The sequence below is a fragment of the Arachis stenosperma genome, chromosome 9 (assembly GCF_014773155.1).
Source record: "Arachis stenosperma cultivar V10309 chromosome 9, arast.V10309.gnm1.PFL2, whole genome shotgun sequence".
Taxonomy (NCBI): domain Eukaryota; kingdom Viridiplantae; phylum Streptophyta; class Magnoliopsida; order Fabales; family Fabaceae; genus Arachis; species Arachis stenosperma.
Genome location: NC_080385.1, coordinates 158,602,330 through 158,620,494, shown reverse-complemented (window position 1 = coordinate 158,620,494; position 18,165 = coordinate 158,602,330). Strand labels below are relative to the sequence as shown.

The 18,165-nt window shown below is 30.7% G+C and overlaps 2 protein-coding genes across 5 annotated transcripts; both read right to left on the bottom strand.

The window, feature by feature from the left end:
* Positions 1 to 124: 124 nt before the first annotated feature.
* On the bottom strand, positions 125 to 3,653 carry LOC130951238 (uncharacterized). Of its 3 annotated transcripts, XR_009073887.1 has the most exons (5): positions 2,781 to 3,653; positions 2,194 to 2,376; positions 1,359 to 1,447; positions 724 to 744; positions 125 to 603 (listed from the first exon to the last, which is right to left on the bottom strand). XR_009073887.1 is itself a non-coding variant. In XM_057879884.1 (3 exons), exons 1-3 carry the CDS (start codon positions 3,438 to 3,440, stop codon positions 1,424 to 1,426), a joined length of 867 nt encoding a protein of 288 aa, XP_057735867.1. In that variant the 5' UTR covers positions 3,441 to 3,653; the 3' UTR covers positions 1,016 to 1,423. The 3 variants fall into 3 exon arrangements, 1 of the variants encoding a protein (XP_057735867.1); XR_009073886.1 differs by having other exon boundaries at positions 128 to 744; positions 2,781 to 3,652; XM_057879884.1 differs by lacking the exons at positions 125 to 603; positions 724 to 744 and having other exon boundaries at positions 1,016 to 1,447.
* Positions 3,654 to 4,816: 1,163 nt separating this feature from the next.
* On the bottom strand, positions 4,817 to 9,765 carry LOC130948625 (V-type proton ATPase subunit B2-like). 2 transcript variants are annotated; one of them, XM_057877422.1, is made up of 15 exons: positions 9,654 to 9,765; positions 8,988 to 9,049; positions 8,718 to 8,773; positions 8,493 to 8,591; positions 8,205 to 8,264; positions 7,817 to 7,928; positions 7,534 to 7,742; positions 7,215 to 7,346; positions 6,944 to 7,081; positions 6,556 to 6,706; positions 6,387 to 6,469; positions 5,951 to 5,998; positions 5,776 to 5,829; positions 5,582 to 5,665; positions 4,817 to 5,482 (listed from the first exon to the last, which is right to left on the bottom strand). In XM_057877422.1, exons 2-15 carry the CDS (start codon positions 9,040 to 9,042, stop codon positions 5,297 to 5,299), a joined length of 1,467 nt encoding a protein of 488 aa, XP_057733405.1. In that variant the 5' UTR covers positions 9,043 to 9,049; positions 9,654 to 9,765; the 3' UTR covers positions 4,817 to 5,296. The 2 variants fall into 2 exon arrangements, with proteins under 2 accessions (XP_057733405.1, XP_057733406.1); XM_057877423.1 differs by lacking the exon at positions 9,654 to 9,765 and adding an exon at positions 9,426 to 9,573.
* Between the last annotated feature and the right edge of the window lie 8,400 nt (positions 9,766 to 18,165).

Sequence of the window (18,165 nt, the reverse complement as noted above, 5' to 3'; positions counted from 1 at the left end):
TGTGCTATATCAATAAATTTCTATACTCCCCAAAAATTTTTGTACTGCAGAAACACAGAAAAAGAAGTTATAAAAAACACTTATACATAAGCATCACTATTTTGTAATAATCACCATAGAAACCGAGTCTCAGCTAAATGGAAAATAAAGAAATTAAAATCAAATTGATAGTCCCCACACAAACAAATAACTAACTCATTGGTAAAAGAAGTAAGTATCTTGATTAAAGGCAACGGTAATTATTCACTATGAACAACACTAAAACATGGAATATACAGAGTTGAACATGCATTACAATGTTTGGAGCAAAAGGCACTATTCTATCGAGAGACCCCACTCTGTCAATACAACTTATTGCTTGTTCTCGGAAATCGGGAGTAAGAGAACCATCATCATCAATGGATATTTTTCTTCCAATTCCATGTCGACTGTCATAGGTACATTTCATAACATCTTTGTCCACCATGTTGATACTATTCTTTTAAATCTCTTTTAAGTTCCATTCCCAATGTACTGTGGAATAAAGACAGCGGAATGACACCAACATACAAATCACCATGAAAGATGCAGGACCCTGATTTTGTATGTACCGGCAATTGCTTTCTGTTCACATCCCAGCAGCAACAGCATGAGTCAGGGACTCAACATGAAAGAAAAACCACAGCTGCTTCAAAAACTCTTTTTAAGTTTATGGTTTCATTAAAAGAAAATTCCTTGACTTACATCACCATAGGTTGCATAGTCCTGAGAATCAATCAAGTAGAATATATCAGTTAATGAATCAGTTACCAAAATATGCACTGCTTGTCAAACCTTTTTTTTTTCCTATTGTGCTTTAACATTGATAGGGAAAAAAATCCCCAAAAGAAGAGACAGAAAACAACCAGATTAAACATATTAAACATATATTCGTAAATGTTTAAGAAATAAGATGAGAAGGTTAGCTATTAGGCACAGTTCCCTTATATTGGTCATGTTCACACTAGAAGGTTTAATCAATAGAGTACATGCAGTAAATGCAAATCACAAAATAGTATAGCTTGTGTTTCTGCAGTGTATAATCTATCATGCTATTTAGTTTAGAGCAATCAACAGTTCCCAATTCCAAAAATACAACAAAAAGTAAATATTTTGATTTTGGACAGAAATTCACTAATCCTTTTACACATCTCAATTCATATGAAAACAACTGAATATAGTATTGCCAATTTGCCATTCGGCTAAGCTAAAACAGTACAAGTGTTCTTTATGGTTGTTATGGTGTATTTTTCCACATTCGGCCTATCTAGATACAATGTTGCATGTTGACATATCAACAAATGATACATCATTGTATCGCGATAACTGTAGTTCAGTACCTAAAGTTTAGAGTTCAGGATGACCATGAGCCATACAGTCCATTCCCAAAGTTTAACATCCAAAATCATCCTTTTTGTTTCTCCGCAGCCTGCATACAGAAATAAGTCGATACCAGTTAGGAAATGCATAGAAAAGCATTTATGAGACACTGAGCACACAATGCATAGAAAAGCAGGTAACTGAACAAAGCTAAAGGAAATGCATCCAGTCATCCAGGCTACATATAACACCAAGCTTGAAGAATTCTACATCGAAGCCATTTATCAGCATTCAATCACATCTTTTTAGGATAAAATTCAATGGAATTTCAATAGTCAATAGCAGTACAACGGCAACTCCTGATAAAATTAAATTAGAGACACGTGTGAAATATAAGATTTTATCACCAGAAAACCCATTCATGAAACATCATAAGAGCTGTAATTCTCAGGTTAAGCCTAATAAAAGCTTCAGGCAGTCAAGCTAAGAACTTCAAAAAACAATATCCATGGTAGCATTAGTTACGTCCTCACATATACCGACTAGCAATTACAATGATGAAAGCAAGCAAACACCAAATTTAGGAGACCAGATAAAGGATCAATCAATGAAGCAATCCATTATTCAAGTAACCAAAACCACTTAAAAGAAAACTACTATAAATTCCACAACAGCATCAGCTACTAGAGACTTCAAAACACAGACCATAAAATAGAATCTTAGACGACAATATCCACTCAAGAAGTTGTAAGTTGCAACTCACTAGATGAAATACATGCTAGTAGTAGCTAAATAGAAGAAATCCCATAGAATCTACCACAATTCAAATGAACAATGAGAATGAAAATGCCAGACCTTCTGCAGTTTCTGAAGAACAGAATTCTCGAAGGCTTGATGCCCAGCCCCAACCAGATTATTCATTCTATCAACTTCCACGGCCTTTGGTGCACTTGAAGAATCTGCTTTGGTTATGGGTTTGAGCGGTACGACCAGCAATGGATTAGCAAGGTGACCAATCATACTTCCTGTTGCATTAACCTGAGTAGAGCAGGAATTACAGACAAGAAAATAAATAAATAACACAAGCATTAAAACATAAACAGAAAACAAACAACATTCAAGCCGTTAAACACTATCTAAAAGTAAAAACTACAATAAATTTCCACACGAGAGAGAGAGAGAGATTGGAACACACAAAAAAAGAAACAGCAACAACAATCAAGGCTTATACCTCCCAACATAGATGGATCAATCAACACCCTTGAACCCTATCCAAAAATAAAAATTTCCACTACATCATATCTATCATGAGGTCTTTTTCTCACAATTCCCCATGAATTCTTCATACTCTAACTCTTTTCTAATCACAATTAGAAGTATTCCAAAACCTTTTAAGAAAAGAAAGAAAGAAAGGAAACTTGATCAATGGAATAGAAACTTACAGCTCCTTCTTTATTGGCCATGACAACAAGGGCAGAACCCTTCTTCTTACCACCCTTGATGACCACATCTTCCACTTCACCAAACTTGCTAAACAACTCCCTCAGCTTACTCGCCGAATAATCCTCGCCCATTTTCTCCCACGAAACCTTCAGAATCTTCTCATGTTCCAACGCAACACCGCCACTCTTCGCCTCCGTCTTCTTAGCCGCCGGAGAAGCATCAGCCTCCGGCGCCCCTTTCTTCGCAAGCATAGCCCTAATCCTCGCAATCTCTTCCTTGAGCTGCCTCGCAATCCTCTCCTCCTCTTCCCTGGCCTTCGCGGCAGGATCAGGAGCAAAGGCATCGCGTTCCCTCTGCTCGAGATCGGAGACCATCTTGCGGCGCTTACCGTCGCGCTGCTCCTGGCGGCGCTGCTGGTCGCGCTTAACGCGCAAGAGATCATCGAATAACTTGCGAGCCTTATCGTCCTTGAGAATCTCGTAGGAAGCTTTGAGGTTCTGGAAATTGGAGTGGGCGTTGGGGTCGTCGGGTCTCTTGTCAGGGTGAAGCTCACGCGCCTTGTTCCTGTAAGCTTTTGTGATGTCCTTTTCGGTGAGTTTGGCGCCTTCTTCACCCGATGGAAGCCCCAGCACATGGTAGTGGTCCACGTTTGCGTCCATTGTTGCCGATTCCCGAGCGGATTCTCTGATGGAATGTGGGTTTCTCTGCTTTTGCAAACCCTAAGGGAACTCCAAACCCTAACCCTATTGGGGTTCGTTTGTGAGTTGGCCAGTTGGGGTTACGGAGAATACGACATTCAATAAACTACGTCGAGATATGTATTTTGCCTCACAAAAATGTGGAATATATCTAAAAGTTGTAAATAGCGATTATGGCACCTAGAAAATCATGAATTGTGATTTTATTCCCTTTCGAAATTGCTAATAGCTTATTTGCAGGACTATTGCCGACTAAATTCCCATTATGCGACTATCCATTTTAGATCCTTAAATTTAAAATTATTTATACTGATTTTTCATATTCAAATTTAGACACTAATGTGGTCTTTTAACTTTTTTTAACGATGACTAGACAAACGGAATATTAAGATGGCACCCTCGTTGTCACGTTGAACGATGAATAAACAACTTCGTTTACCCTTGGCACTCAAACAAATCAGAAATGTAGTCGCTTTGTATTTAAAGGGAGAAGAAACGATGAAAACCCAAAATAAAGTTTTTTTTTCTTCTCTACCTCTATTATTTTTCATTTCTAACTTGTTTGGGTGCCAAGATAAACGACGTCGTTTACTCATCATCCAACGTGGTAGGGAGGATATCATCTTAGCACTTCATTTGCCAAATTATCACCAAAAAGAGCCCTGGATCACAGTAGTGCCTGAACTTAAATCTCGAGGACTAATATAGATAATTTTAAATTTCAGGAACCAAATTAAATAATCGCGTGAATTTCAGAAACCAAAATAAAAATTTAGTCGCTATTGCCACATTACTTTCAAGCTGTCTCATGAGATTTTGAACTCACAAAGTCGCTATTAACAATTTTGATCTCCCTAAAATCACTAGATTTTAGTCATTTTTAACCATGTCCATATTACACTCAATTATTGAATTTTATACTGTCGCTTCCATAATTTTGAAAACACCATAAAATAACTGGGTATTATACCAAAGTTTTACCAATATCTAGAAAAATAAACGCTGAAATTCACCGTATTGAACCATTTTGTAGAATTCTACATATCTACAACTTTAGAGCCCATATTAAATTTGTTAACTATTATTCAATATCAATCTAAATTTGTTAACGCTTCTTTTCTGCTTTTTTCCCATGATAATGTAAATTCTAAGATTCACACTCCATTTCCATTCTAAAGCAGTCTTCAGTGTCCAAATTTTAAGAAGCTTGGGCATAAGCCGTTTGAATTCCGTTCCATGCGAGTACATTAACACAAACAGAAAGAAACAATCTAAGTGACACTGATTGAGTCCGGTCAAAATTAGCAGCATATATGGCTCCCAATCCCATTGTGGTATATTCCGAAACTACGAAGGTTGGTTTCCCTTATTAATCAACAAAAAATAGATAAATACATGTCCGGCTGACAACTATCCTCATTACAAACAAATACCCTAAATAATCATCAAATTACAAGATATAAATGAGATTCTAAAACATGCAACATACATTGGGAAAGCAGTCTACACAAAAAAGAACCAACCAACGAAGGTGAACATCCCACAATTCAATCAACGCGCCATCCCAAACTAATATTTCCCCCACCATAGAAAAAATGGCATAGGAATCACAGTATCTATGGGGTCTTTCTTTCTGACTAACTCAACGGACTCGAAATATGAGGCACTCAAACAGACTCATCCTCTTATTATTTTAAGCAGGCTAGAGAGAAATATGGACTTCTGGGCGAGAAAGCAAATAAACAAATTAATTGCCGATGATAGCATAAGGAGCTGATTCTGCAGGAGAACAAGGTCTAGGAATTTGATATATCTCATCAGTTACCGGCATCACGGCTGTAATAAGCATCGAGGGTCTTGGCTGGAATACGATGAAGAAGCTCTCGGGGGAAGATCCGCAGCAAAGTCCATGCGAGATCTAGGGACTGGAAGATATTGCGAGTGTCATAGGCTCCCTGGGTGACAAACTTCCTCTCAAATTTGTCCAAGAATTCCAGATACAGCTGTTAAAAAAAGAGGCATTGAAAGGAATATCATTGGTACCACTTCAATGAAAATTTCACTTAATCAAAATGAAGTTAGAGAGGGAAAATAGTAGATACCAGATCCTCGGATGAAAGTGCTTCTTCTCCAACCACGGCTTTCATTGCCTGGACATCCTTTCCAATGGCATAATTTGCATATAGCTGAAAGGAACCAAGAAATGGCAATAAGGTAAACTATAAACATTAAAACTACATGTCTACATGGCTATAAAAAAGCGTAATTAGAGTTGGACAAAAAATAATAAACAGACCTGGTTGGACACATCAGAATGATCCTTTCTAGTCATTCCCTCACCAATGGCACTCTACAGAGGTTACCAATGTTCAATCATTAGGTGCAAACTACTAAACTGGCTTTCTATTTAAGGAACATAAAATTTATCCCTTGGTAGCACCTTGATAACAAAAGATAAAACATCAAATTACCTTCATCAACCGAGATAGTGATGGAAGCACATTGATTGGTGGGTATATCTGCTCAGTTTTAAAAGGAATTAGAATGTCTAGTCTTGGTTTCAACATTGAATTCACAAAACCAAATCAACAATAAATGTAGATCATTGGAAATTGAAATAAGGTTAACGGTGTTTTGCTTCTATGCAGTAATGCAACGACAATTTATAACAAAAATTCCTGTAAACCTAACAAGTGAAGTCTATTTTACAGAATTCCACCTTGATGTGTCAATATCAAAATAAACCAAATAATTTTACAGTTAAGACTGTAAGACAAATGAAAAGGATAGAAATAGAATTTAGTTGAGAGAAACTAATAAGTGTCTCACATAGAGAATTATAACTTCACAATTAATTAACCTTCATCTACAATATTCATTACAGCCAAAAGCTTATACACAACCTACCTGTCTGTTATGCAACTGCCTGTCAATGTAAATCTGTCCCTCAGTGATATATCCTGTAAGATCAGGAGTTGGATGCGTAATATCTGTATGGAAGAATTCAAGAAATACCATCAGTTAGTGTTGAGGATTCATTATGCAAGTTGACCAATAAATTCTGATTTTTCATTACCATCATTTGGCATGGTTAGAATTGGAATTTGTGTAATAGAGCCTTTCCGACCCTCAATTCTTCCAGCACGTTCATAAATCGTTGCAAGATCGGTATACATGTAACCCGGATAACCACGTCTTCCTGGTACCTCTTCTCTGGCAGCAGATACCTATATAATCACCAAGTGATCAATAGCTTGTGTCTGGCGAGTTGATTGAGAGATACATCGGCATTTTACAATTACTTCTCATAGTTCACGAGTAAACGAAAGAGATGAGCAAATGGTTGTACCAAAGCCTCTAAGGATTGTTATATACATACAGAATTACCCAAAAGAAAAAAGGAAAACGGTATCTCATTTTGCTTCCTTCTGCTTCCTAATAAATTAAAGGTAAAGATACATTACCTCACGAAGAGCATCAGCATAAGAACTCATATCTGTGAGTATCACAAGAACATGCTTGCCACACTCATAGGCCAAATATTCAGCAGTAGTAAGAGCAATACGAGGAGTGATAATACGCTCAATTGTAGGATCATTTGCCTGCAGTAAAAGACGGTAGCAACAGAACAAACATTCTAAGAATAAGCTCCTCCTAGAAAAGTACAAAAATTATCACTAGATGCCTCATTTAAGGAGAGTTATATAACAACAGTACACTAATGATTAAGATTACCAAATTAAGGAAAAGGGTCACTCTCTCCATTGAGCCATTTTCCTCAAAGTCACGTTTAAAAAATTGTGCAGTCTCCATGTTAACTCCCATAGCAGCAAACACAATAGCAAAATTGTCATCTTCTCCTCCATGCTGCACAAGAAAAAATTTGTGAGAAAAAAGACCACCTTCAATAAGGAATGACATTAACAAGTTCATTGGTTAAGGGAGAAATAAAAATAGGTATGCCCGGCTGGAGCACAAAGCATCATAATTTTTCAAAATTTATAATTGAACATTAATATATTGGATGCAATGCACTTATGTAAATCAGATATACCTCAAGAAGATTATCTGTTTTCTCCAATCGCTTGACTAAGCCAGCCTGACGGCAAATCTGTGCAGCAATTTCATTATGGGGGAGACCAGCAGCTGAGAACAGGGGGATCTTTTGACCTCTAGCAATAGAATTCATGACATCAATTGTAGATATTCCTGTCTGTATCATTTCTTCAGGATAGGTTCTCTCACTAGGATTGATAGAACTTCCTGCATTAATAGAAAATATTAGGGAAAAAGATCAGACATCAACACCAACTGCAGAGCACCCTGGAAGAAAATACCTGATATGTCCAAGTAAGCTTCGGGTAATATTGGCGGGCCATTATCAATTGGTTTTCCAGAACCATTAAATATGCGCCCAAGCATGTCTAGTGAGACGGGAGTTTTCAACACCTGGAAAAACAATAGGGAAGAACTGACTCCAATGCAATAAAAGTAACACACAAAAGAAATTTAGAGAACAAATTTAGAAGCAAAACTTTTATAGTTCCAATTCAATATCCAATAATCACGAATAATAATGTTTGAGACTTATAAAAAAGGGCAAGAAAAAGTGATCATGTGACATATAAGATTAATAACATGAAAAATTAACCCTCCAAAACAAATCATTGCAAAAGTACTCAGCAGGCAAACCTTGTGAATATTAATAGCAAATATAGTTTATACCTCTCCAGTAAATTGCACTGTTGTAAATTTATTGTCGATTCCAGATGTACCTTCAAAAACCTGGTAAACAGATTAAGAAAAAGAGTTTAATAAACATTAACTTGCTGGCTTACATAAGCATTTTTCGTTGAAAGAGGCATCCCTTAAAAATAAAACTACCCAGCAAGATAAAGCGGGCAAGGGAATCCTAAAATATTTAGGTTATGTATAAAAGAATGAAGAAGTACAGTTAAAGGCATCAAGTCAAAGATAAGAGACAAGTTCAACAGATGATTAGGAAGCACTCACCTGAACCACAGCCTTTTCGCCATCAACCTCCAGAACTTGTCCACGACGAGTACTCCCATCTCCCAAGCGAATATTAACAATCTCTTGAAATTTGGGTCCCTAATGCAGTTGATCAATAAAAAACTTACTAGTCATGCCGAGCTAAAATCAGGACATTCTCAGTGGCAAACATAAAAGAGAAAACAATGTTCAATACGCATAATGGACACCACACAGTCATATTACCTTAACTTTATCAAGGATAACCAACGGTCCAGCGACTCCAGATACAGTTCTGTATTCTGCAAAGTTAGTCAACAAACATACAATTTAGAGGGAAACTCCAAGTTACCAATACTGATCGATAAATCAATCCATTCGCATAGCTTGCTTGCAAACTGTATCTTTTCCTAAAGATGGCAAGCATTATATGAATACCAGTGTGTATAGACACACACAGGAAATCCGATCACAAAAGAAAATTATCAAGATGGGTAAATTAGACAAGATTCATACCCATTCCTATCTCCAAGGTGCCCTCCTCATCCTGAAAGTTCTGATCCACTCCCATTTTGGAACTTCAAACAAGCAGACAAAAGGCATATCATACAAGAGTCAATACATGCCAAAGTGTCAAACCAAATACAGAAAACTAAATTCACTTCATAGTATGCACTGTTTCCACTTTATGATTCCGATACAGCAAACACACAAAAGATGAATTTAAAATGATAGTGACATTAACAAACATAAACACTAAAACCATCTTAATAAGCTTCAACAGTTTACTTAAATCTAACTTGAACCATCAAGATTACAATTCAATTGTGTGCCCAAAATAATACAAAAATCCAAGCCAAACGCCAGTAAATTAATCAAATTAAAATAACAAACAAAAAAATCCCCGTTCACATAAGAACAGCTAACAGATTTAATCTTGAAAATCGAACGCACCACGGGTCTTAATCCGCTTGGTAAATGATCAAAACGAGAGCAAGTTATACAATTTCATTACTCAAACCTCGTAGCAAATGGGGGAAAATTAGATCGATAAACGCGAAAATCGATTATAAAAAAGTGTGGGATCGAAGTTAACAGAAGCTAAGACAGTGACATGACTATGGAATCAGAGAATCAGAAGAAGAAGAAGAAAAAAATGGATCCGAAATAAGACAATCATACCAGTTGTGTTATGAGATTTTCGAAAATTTTTCTTCTGATCTGAAGCAGAAGAGATTTGTGTGAGGGCGAATGAGTGCGGGACACAGATCTAATTTGCCAAAAAAATTTTAACAATACACGGGAAATAATATAATTATTTTATATTATTTTTATTTTTTATTTAGTTAATAAACCTTTTTTTGTTTTTTTTTTTTAATGGATGATAGTAATAGTTACGTACTTACGTGCCGAGTTGGAAGTTTCGAAAGGAGTAGTAACTGTAAATTTCAGGGGTGAAAAAATAATAATAATATGGTGAAAACTTATGTGCAGTGAAGTTGAAATTTGAAAAATGTTAAATGATTTAATTGATTTGACTCAATTTTTATCTAACAGTCTTTAGATATTAATTTTACATGAAATTGACTTCACCTATATAAATCAATGTTAAGACATTTTTAGTCTAATTTTAACAAATTTTAATCATCCATTTTTATTATAAACTAATTTTTATATCAAATTATTTATCTGTATAAATTGATTTGATAATTTTGATTTTTTTTAATTTATTATATTTTGTTAAATAACAATAAAAATTACTTTTTACTAAAATTTAACATAAAGAGTAAAGAATTATTAAAATTTGAAAAGTCTAACTATTTTTTTTGTAATATCTAACTATAAATTTTTTAGGATTAATTTGAAATATTAAAAAGAAGTCTTGCTAAAAATATCATAAAAAATATATTTGATTAAAATTATCATAAAAAATATAAAGTTTTATATTTTTAGTACATAAAGATTGCGTTTGAAAAGGAAATTAAAAAACATAAATTAAAAAATAAAAAATGAGAAACAAAGACTATATTGAATTATTTTTTAATATTATGTTTGGTTTAAAATAAATATAAAAAATGAATGATAAATTTAAAATTTAAAAAATTAAATAAAAACATTACTAAAAAAATATTATAAAAAAATTAATTTTTATCTCTAAAAGTTTTAATTATGTTTCTACTTTTTTATTAAAGGAACTAGATTTTGTATTTTATGATTGAAAATTTAATTTCAGTTTTTAATTATATTCCGTGCTAATTTCAAAAAACGAACGTAATCTAAATGCATCAAATATTTATAGAAAATTATTATTACTATATTTTTAAAATGTTATTTATAATGCAAAATAATAATAATAAAAAAAGGATGGTGTCACATTGCGAGATTTTCTTCATGGTGATTAAGGATGACACGTTTTTGCCATTAAACTTGTGGTTAAATAATTTATGATTGGAGTGCCAATCATTGTTGTTAAGAGAGGGACAAGTGCTACTCTTATTAACCCTCTAGAGAAAGCTAGAATAGAATGTGAGCACCTCTAATAAGTAGTCAAATAGGGACCAGCTTATACACTATGGTCTTATGTGGATTGCTACATAATTGATTTTACGGGTGCACATGGCTGGATGAAATCGAGTTTATATTGATTCGAACTCCATTTTAAACGATGATCGAATTTATTTTTGAGATTTTTATCGGTTTATTTAACTTTGGATTCGGTAAAATGTTATTTTTTTCAGTCACACTAAAATTAAATTTAAATTGGATAAAGTTTGAGTGTTGATAATTTTTTTGGCAAAAAATTATGATACATTTATTTAAAAAAAATATATTTGTTATCGAAAAATTGATATTCATATTTAAATTTAAATTTGTCCATAAATTTTAATTTTGTATTTTTTTATTTATTTTTTAATTCAACAAATATGATTAAAAATAAAATAATAAACTTATAATTAATATAATGTAATATTAGAATTAATTTAAAATATATATGTACTTTTTTAGGTCGAGTTTATTTTGATTCGGACTTGAACTAAATAATGACCGGGTCTATTTTTAAAATCTTTATCTGGTTTTAGACTCGATAAAATTATATTAAGGCCCAGTTTGAAAAAAACAATTTAATTAAGCTACTTTTAAAAAATAACTTAAACAATAAATGACTATATTAAAAATAACTTATAAATAAGTTATTTTGTATTTGAATTTTTAGTTTAAAAGTGTTTATTGTATAAAAATGTGATAAAAAAAAATAGTAGTATTAAGAGAGAAGTCATTTTTTTAACTTTTTTATAAGCTCCTAAATAGCTTCTTAAAAAGCTGCAATTTGATTTTAAAAATTATATCAGACATTAATATTATTACTTTTTATAAGTTAAAAGCTAAAAAAAAATTATTTTTAAAACTTCTGAAACGAGTCCTAAATTAATCTCTAAAATATTCGAGTTCAAACCAGATCTTGATCGCCCTTAATTGATTTAATCTTCTTTTATTTATTAATTTATTTATTTATTTTTTTGACATTTGAGATTTAACCAATTTTTGTTTATGGATGAAGAATGGCATCTCTGTATTTGATGTGTGGAATATTTTTAAAAAATATATATTGGCACAAATCATAATTCAAGTATCATTAGCTTGTTTTTAATAATTACCCATTTATGGTCATAAAAAATTCAAGCATATCCAAATATTAATATTGGTGCGGCGCTTTTAGTGCATGTTTGGGCGCTATTATTTTGTTAAAAAAAGATCTTTTTAATAAAAAATATCTTTTTTTTATTTTTTAACGTGTTTGGCAAATTTCTAGTAGTAAAAGTAAAAGCACTAGTAAAATAAAAAAAATATATTTTTTAAGAAGCTGTAATTTACATCTTTTTTTAAAAGATTTTTTTCTTTAAAAAAAAGATATTTTTCATGTAATAAATAAACAAAAAAGTACTTTTATATTGTTATACCCAAACATAATTGATAGATAAAAAAACATTTTTACATGAGATATCCAAACATAAAACTTACTTTTACTTATTTATAAGATCTTTTAAAAAAAGATAACTTAAAAAAGATCTTTTTTTAAAAGCTCACCCAAACAAATTTTTAGTTAGATGTTTTGCGTGACTATAATATTTTCAGCATGGTTTTAGGAGAAAAATATTATAATAAGAATAAAGTGATAAATAAATTTTGAGAATTTATATTTTGAATTTATATTAATTTTTATATTAATAAATTTTTTTAAGATAATAATAATTTAAGTTAAGATTTTTTATTCTAATTATAAGAATTAATTTAAAGATAGTGTGTTTATATTTATTATTTTAAAAGATTTTATTAATATTTTTTTAAAACTAATCTATCTAAAATATAAATTTTCAAAGATTTATTTATCACTTTAATCTTACAATAATAATCTTAGTTGTTTCTTTTTTATCATTTGTAAGCTTTTTTTGGTGAAAAACTTTATTTTAAAAAATATGATCAAATTCATTCTTCCTTTTCTTTTTCTTGGGAAACTTATAAATTATAGTCACATTACACATGCTCTCTCTTTTGTTTCGTTTTAAAAATTAGCTTTTCTAAAATAAAAAATCCAATATAAAATAAGTTAGTTTGACTATATTCCTTCATTTTTATTAGTGTCTTAGCCATGTAGGTATTCTCTAATTTTCTAGCTTCATTATTGGAATCGGAGGCTTTGATTATTCATTAGCTAGTAGATGAATATGAGTTTTTGAATTTTTTTTTTCTGTCAAAATAATAACCTAAGATAGAAAACAAAAGGTGAATTGATTTTTTTTTTCTTACGGTTTCCCCTAACTCGACAAGTCAAGGATTAATCCGTCGCGGATCTGAGATCTATTTAAGGATTTGCTGCTGGCCAATAAATTACTGCATACATAAGGTCGAATTCAAACCTCCGACAATTATTTAAGCAAACGAGTGAGCTGACCACTCGACCAACTCAAATTGGTTAAGGTGAGTTGATTTAAATAGAGATAAAATTTGTTGTAGAACACTAGGACTCGCCTTGGTCTTGGATGAAGCCCAACAAATCTATGCATTTGAGTGCAATGATTTCGTTGGAAAAGATGATGGCTTTGTGGACGAAAGCCGAAGATAGCATGCGTGAGTTGCGTGGAGGGAGAGAAAGACTTTGTTGTGCGGCAAAAGATAGTGTGAGACTAATAACGATGGTTGTAGTGGTGGTGGTGTGGGAGAGAAAAAAGTTTGCTATAAAAAAAGACGAGGAGAAGGGGAAAAAAATCCAACAAAAGGATTAAGTTTCATTTTAATTAAAAAGAAAAATAATTAATTTTATTTTATTTAATCAAGTTAAATGCGTTATTCCCATGTTATAAATTATATTACCAGGTAGGATATGACATTACCCTAAAATTAAACTTTGATTAAAGTTACCAAACTTGGTAATATTTGATAATTTTTAAATTTATTTAAATTTTTTATGCTCAGGATTATCAGTATTCGAATCTTTTATAATAAAAAAAATTAATTTCTCTCTTATTGATATATAATTATTTATATCTTAGTTTAAATAATTCGAACCTAAGAGTTCTACAAAGATTAGATCATTTTTAGATAGTCCACTAATTCTACATGTTCTTGCTGAGTTTGGCCGGTGTATAGCTCGTCCGTCGATGAATGTCTTCAAGCTTCTCGTTGGGATGAGTTATACGTCGGCAAGGAGAGAACAAGGGGGTGAGTACCTGCAAAAGACACTCCGACGCTCAAATCAGTAAGTGTTTAAGAGGTATATAATAATTCTATGAATATAGAATGTAAGACATGAAATGAAAGTTATCATGTGTTATGTTGTGTTTATAATAATTCTATGAATATAGAATGTATTATATGATATAGAACTTATCATCTTACTCCCTGAGATTAGATATAGAATATTTCTTTTATAGGCATAGAATTGATGAATAGAATTGATGTTATGACCGTTTAGTCATTAAGATAGAAATGATGGTCATTAAGTCGGTAATAAAAGTGTCAGTTACAAGCAAAAGAATGAATGATAATTAATGCCGAGTTATAACTCATAATACATAATAAAGACTGAGTTATAAGGTGACGGATCACTACATATTCAATCTGACTAGATTCTAGATATGCTAATTTAAATTATTCAGGGCATGAGTTTTGCTATTTATATACAAACTGACTTACGCAGCAAATAAAATCCTATCACCGCATTAATTAAGATATTTTCTACTGATCATCATCTACTACAGCGTGGAATAATCTCCAAAGAACTAAAAAAATATCACCCATTATTACAAATACAAAATACAGAAGTAATGACCAAGTCATTTCTATTTCTTATAAATATCTTATTAAACTTCGAATATTTCTCAATTCTATTTCATTTAAACTTGTAAGAACTCTAACTAACTTAAGCGTCGAAATCTGTTGCAGGTATTTGTTATTTTTATTTTCACAAAGACTTTGGATGAGGGCGACGCCTTTTCAGTTAGCCACGGTTTTCAGCAGGTTAGCCACAGTTTTATGATCCGTGGAGACATCTGACTAGCCACGGTTTTTATGTTATTGGCCACACTCTAAACCGTGACTAAATGACAACATTGTAACCAACAAGTATAGCTTTGCCACAATTTTTCCGTGGCTAATATTGGTAAGCTGGGCTTTTTTGCCACATTTTTTCTATGGCTAAACATTGTTGGGTTATTTAGCCACGATTTTTCCGTGGCTAATCATAAAAGATAAATTAAAAAAATATATAATAATAATAATAATAATAATAATAATAATAATAATAATCTATAACAATATATAATGGGAAAACCCATTTTTGGTGTCCAATTTTTCTTTCCATTTTTATCCTTTTTAGTAACCTACCTCCAGTTACAGCATTCTGCTATTCCATTTCCATCCACGTTCACCTCATTATAACTTCTCCACGTTAATTTCTCTCACATCACGTTACTGCATCAGTTACAAAATTTTACTACTTAATTCTCCACTACTGCACAGTTAATTCCTCTCACATCAATTACTCCGTCAATTGTATTATTCCCAATTTTTTCTCTTAATCTCTCTCACTTCACTGGTTACTCCATATCTCTCCGTAATAGAAAAAATTTCTTTCATTTTTCCTCTGTCTTCTCCTGCATTCTTCTCACTTCGCCTAAATATAATGTAAAATCTGCTGTAATTTATTTTTTGTCATTAAATAAAAGTGTATAATTGTTTTTATATGTTTCTTTGATTAATTATAGTTGACAACATACCAATGGAAGATTCACGTGGAAGTGGTCGACGAACTTGGCAAGACTATGCCAGACAACGAAGACAAAATATGAGTGAAGAACAGAGGCAGCAACACCTTGTCAGAAGGCGCCAGTTACCGAGAGAGTATTAGACGAGGAAAACAAATCGATACATCAAGTGGACCAACTAACATGGCAACACCATTACAAGATATCACAAATATACCTCCTCAACAATACTCTATATCAGGTACTCTAAATTATACTTCTCAGTAACAAATTTATATTGTTAGTTTATTATTTAATATGAATTATTTTTTACGATATATCTATGTTACTGGACTCTTAGTACGTACCAATTATGTATAATCTATTTCTTGAGTGTACCCTTAAATTATCAAATTACATTATTTTCATCTTAATAATGAATTTTTTACATATACAGATACTCACAATAACACCGGAGCTGGTTCAAGTAATATACCAAACGATCCAAATATGGGTAGGAATCTTATATTTATATTTATTTAATTAATAATAATTTATTTTTCCTTAAATTTTGATTCAATAACTCTTTTATTATTGGCCTAAATAATATTATTATATTATCTTAAATGTAATTTACATCATTATAACTGTATTATTATAAGAAAAACATATATATATTCACTGTTTAATAATATATTTGTTATTAAATTTTCTTATTCTGTAAAAAAACTTAATAGATAATTCTGGTATATTTTTTTAACTTTTTTTCTACAATTTAGTTCGTCATTTAATTTGAATTATTTCTACAGTATCTCTATGTTACCGTACTCTACCGAATGTACTTTTAAATTCTCAGCCTACATTATTTTCATCTTAAGAATAAATTTTTTAAATATTTAGATACTCATAATAAAAGCTAAACTGATTCAAGTAATAAATCGAATGGTAATAAATATGGATAGGACTCCTGTATATTTATTTAATTAATAGTAATTTATTTTTTCATAAATTTTGATTCAATAGATCTTCCATTATTGTCCTAAAATTTTCTCGCGCCGTATCATTATAAAAAAATTAAATTAGATATATGTTTAATATTATAATTGTAGCTTAAATTTTTTCACTGTATAACAAAAAAAATTAGTTGATAATTTCAATATTTTTTTAATACTTTTCCTTCTAAAAAATAAATATATCAGAAGTGATTATTTTTTCACTACATAAATTTAAATTGATAAATTTACTATTTCAATATTATAAGTTATAGATGCTACCAGTTTAATATAATTTTTATATTCACGAATTATTTATCTCTAAAGAAAAATTATACACTGTAACATATAATCATATAAAATATATTATTGTCGTTCCCAAACAGTCCAAATATGGGAAGGAATCCTATATATTTATACATATATCTATTTAATTAATAATTATTTATTTTTTCTTAAATTTTGATTCCATAAATCTTTTATTATTGGCCTAAATAATATTATTATAGATATTATTATATTGTCTTAATGTACTTTATATATAATTATAATCTCAATTATTAAATAGTTTAATAATTTTTTAATATAATATTATACTGCCAAACAATTTTTATAATTGTATTATTATAAAAAAATATATATGTTCAATGTTTAATAATATATTTATTATTAAAATTTAGTAGATAATTTTGGTATTTTTTAAATTTTAATTCTACAATTTAATTTGCCATTTAATTTGAATTATTTCTACAATATCTCTATGTTAATGTACTCTTAGTACTATTTATTTGTAATTTATCTATCGAATGTACTCTTAAATTGTCAACATACATTATTTTCATGTTAATAATAAATTTTTTAAATATTTAGATACTCATAATTAAAACAAAACTGATTCAAGTAATAGACTAAATGGTAATAAATATGGATAGAACTCCTGTATATTTATTTAATTAATAGTAATTTCTTTTTTCATAAATTTTGATTCAATAAACCTTCCATTATTGACCTATATAATATTATTATAAGAATAAATAAAATGTTCTCGCATCGCATCATTATAAAAAAAATTATATTAGAAGATATATGTGTTTAATAATATAATTGTAACCTAAATTTTTTCACTATATAACAAAAATAATTAAATTTTCGATATTTTTTTTATACTTTTCCTTTTCAAAAATAGATATATCAGAAGTATTAATTTCTTCACTACATAAATTTAAATTGATAAATTTACTATTTTTAATATAATTATTATGCTACCAGTTTAATATAATTTTTATATTCACGAATTATTTATCTCTAAAGAAAAATTAAACACCGTAAAATATAATCATTTAAAATACATTATTGTCGTTCCAATAATATGATTGCTATTATTCAGATGCTCATAATAATAGTGGTCTAATTAATATCTAATAGAATTTTACGTTTCATATCTTTTTTAATATTCTACAA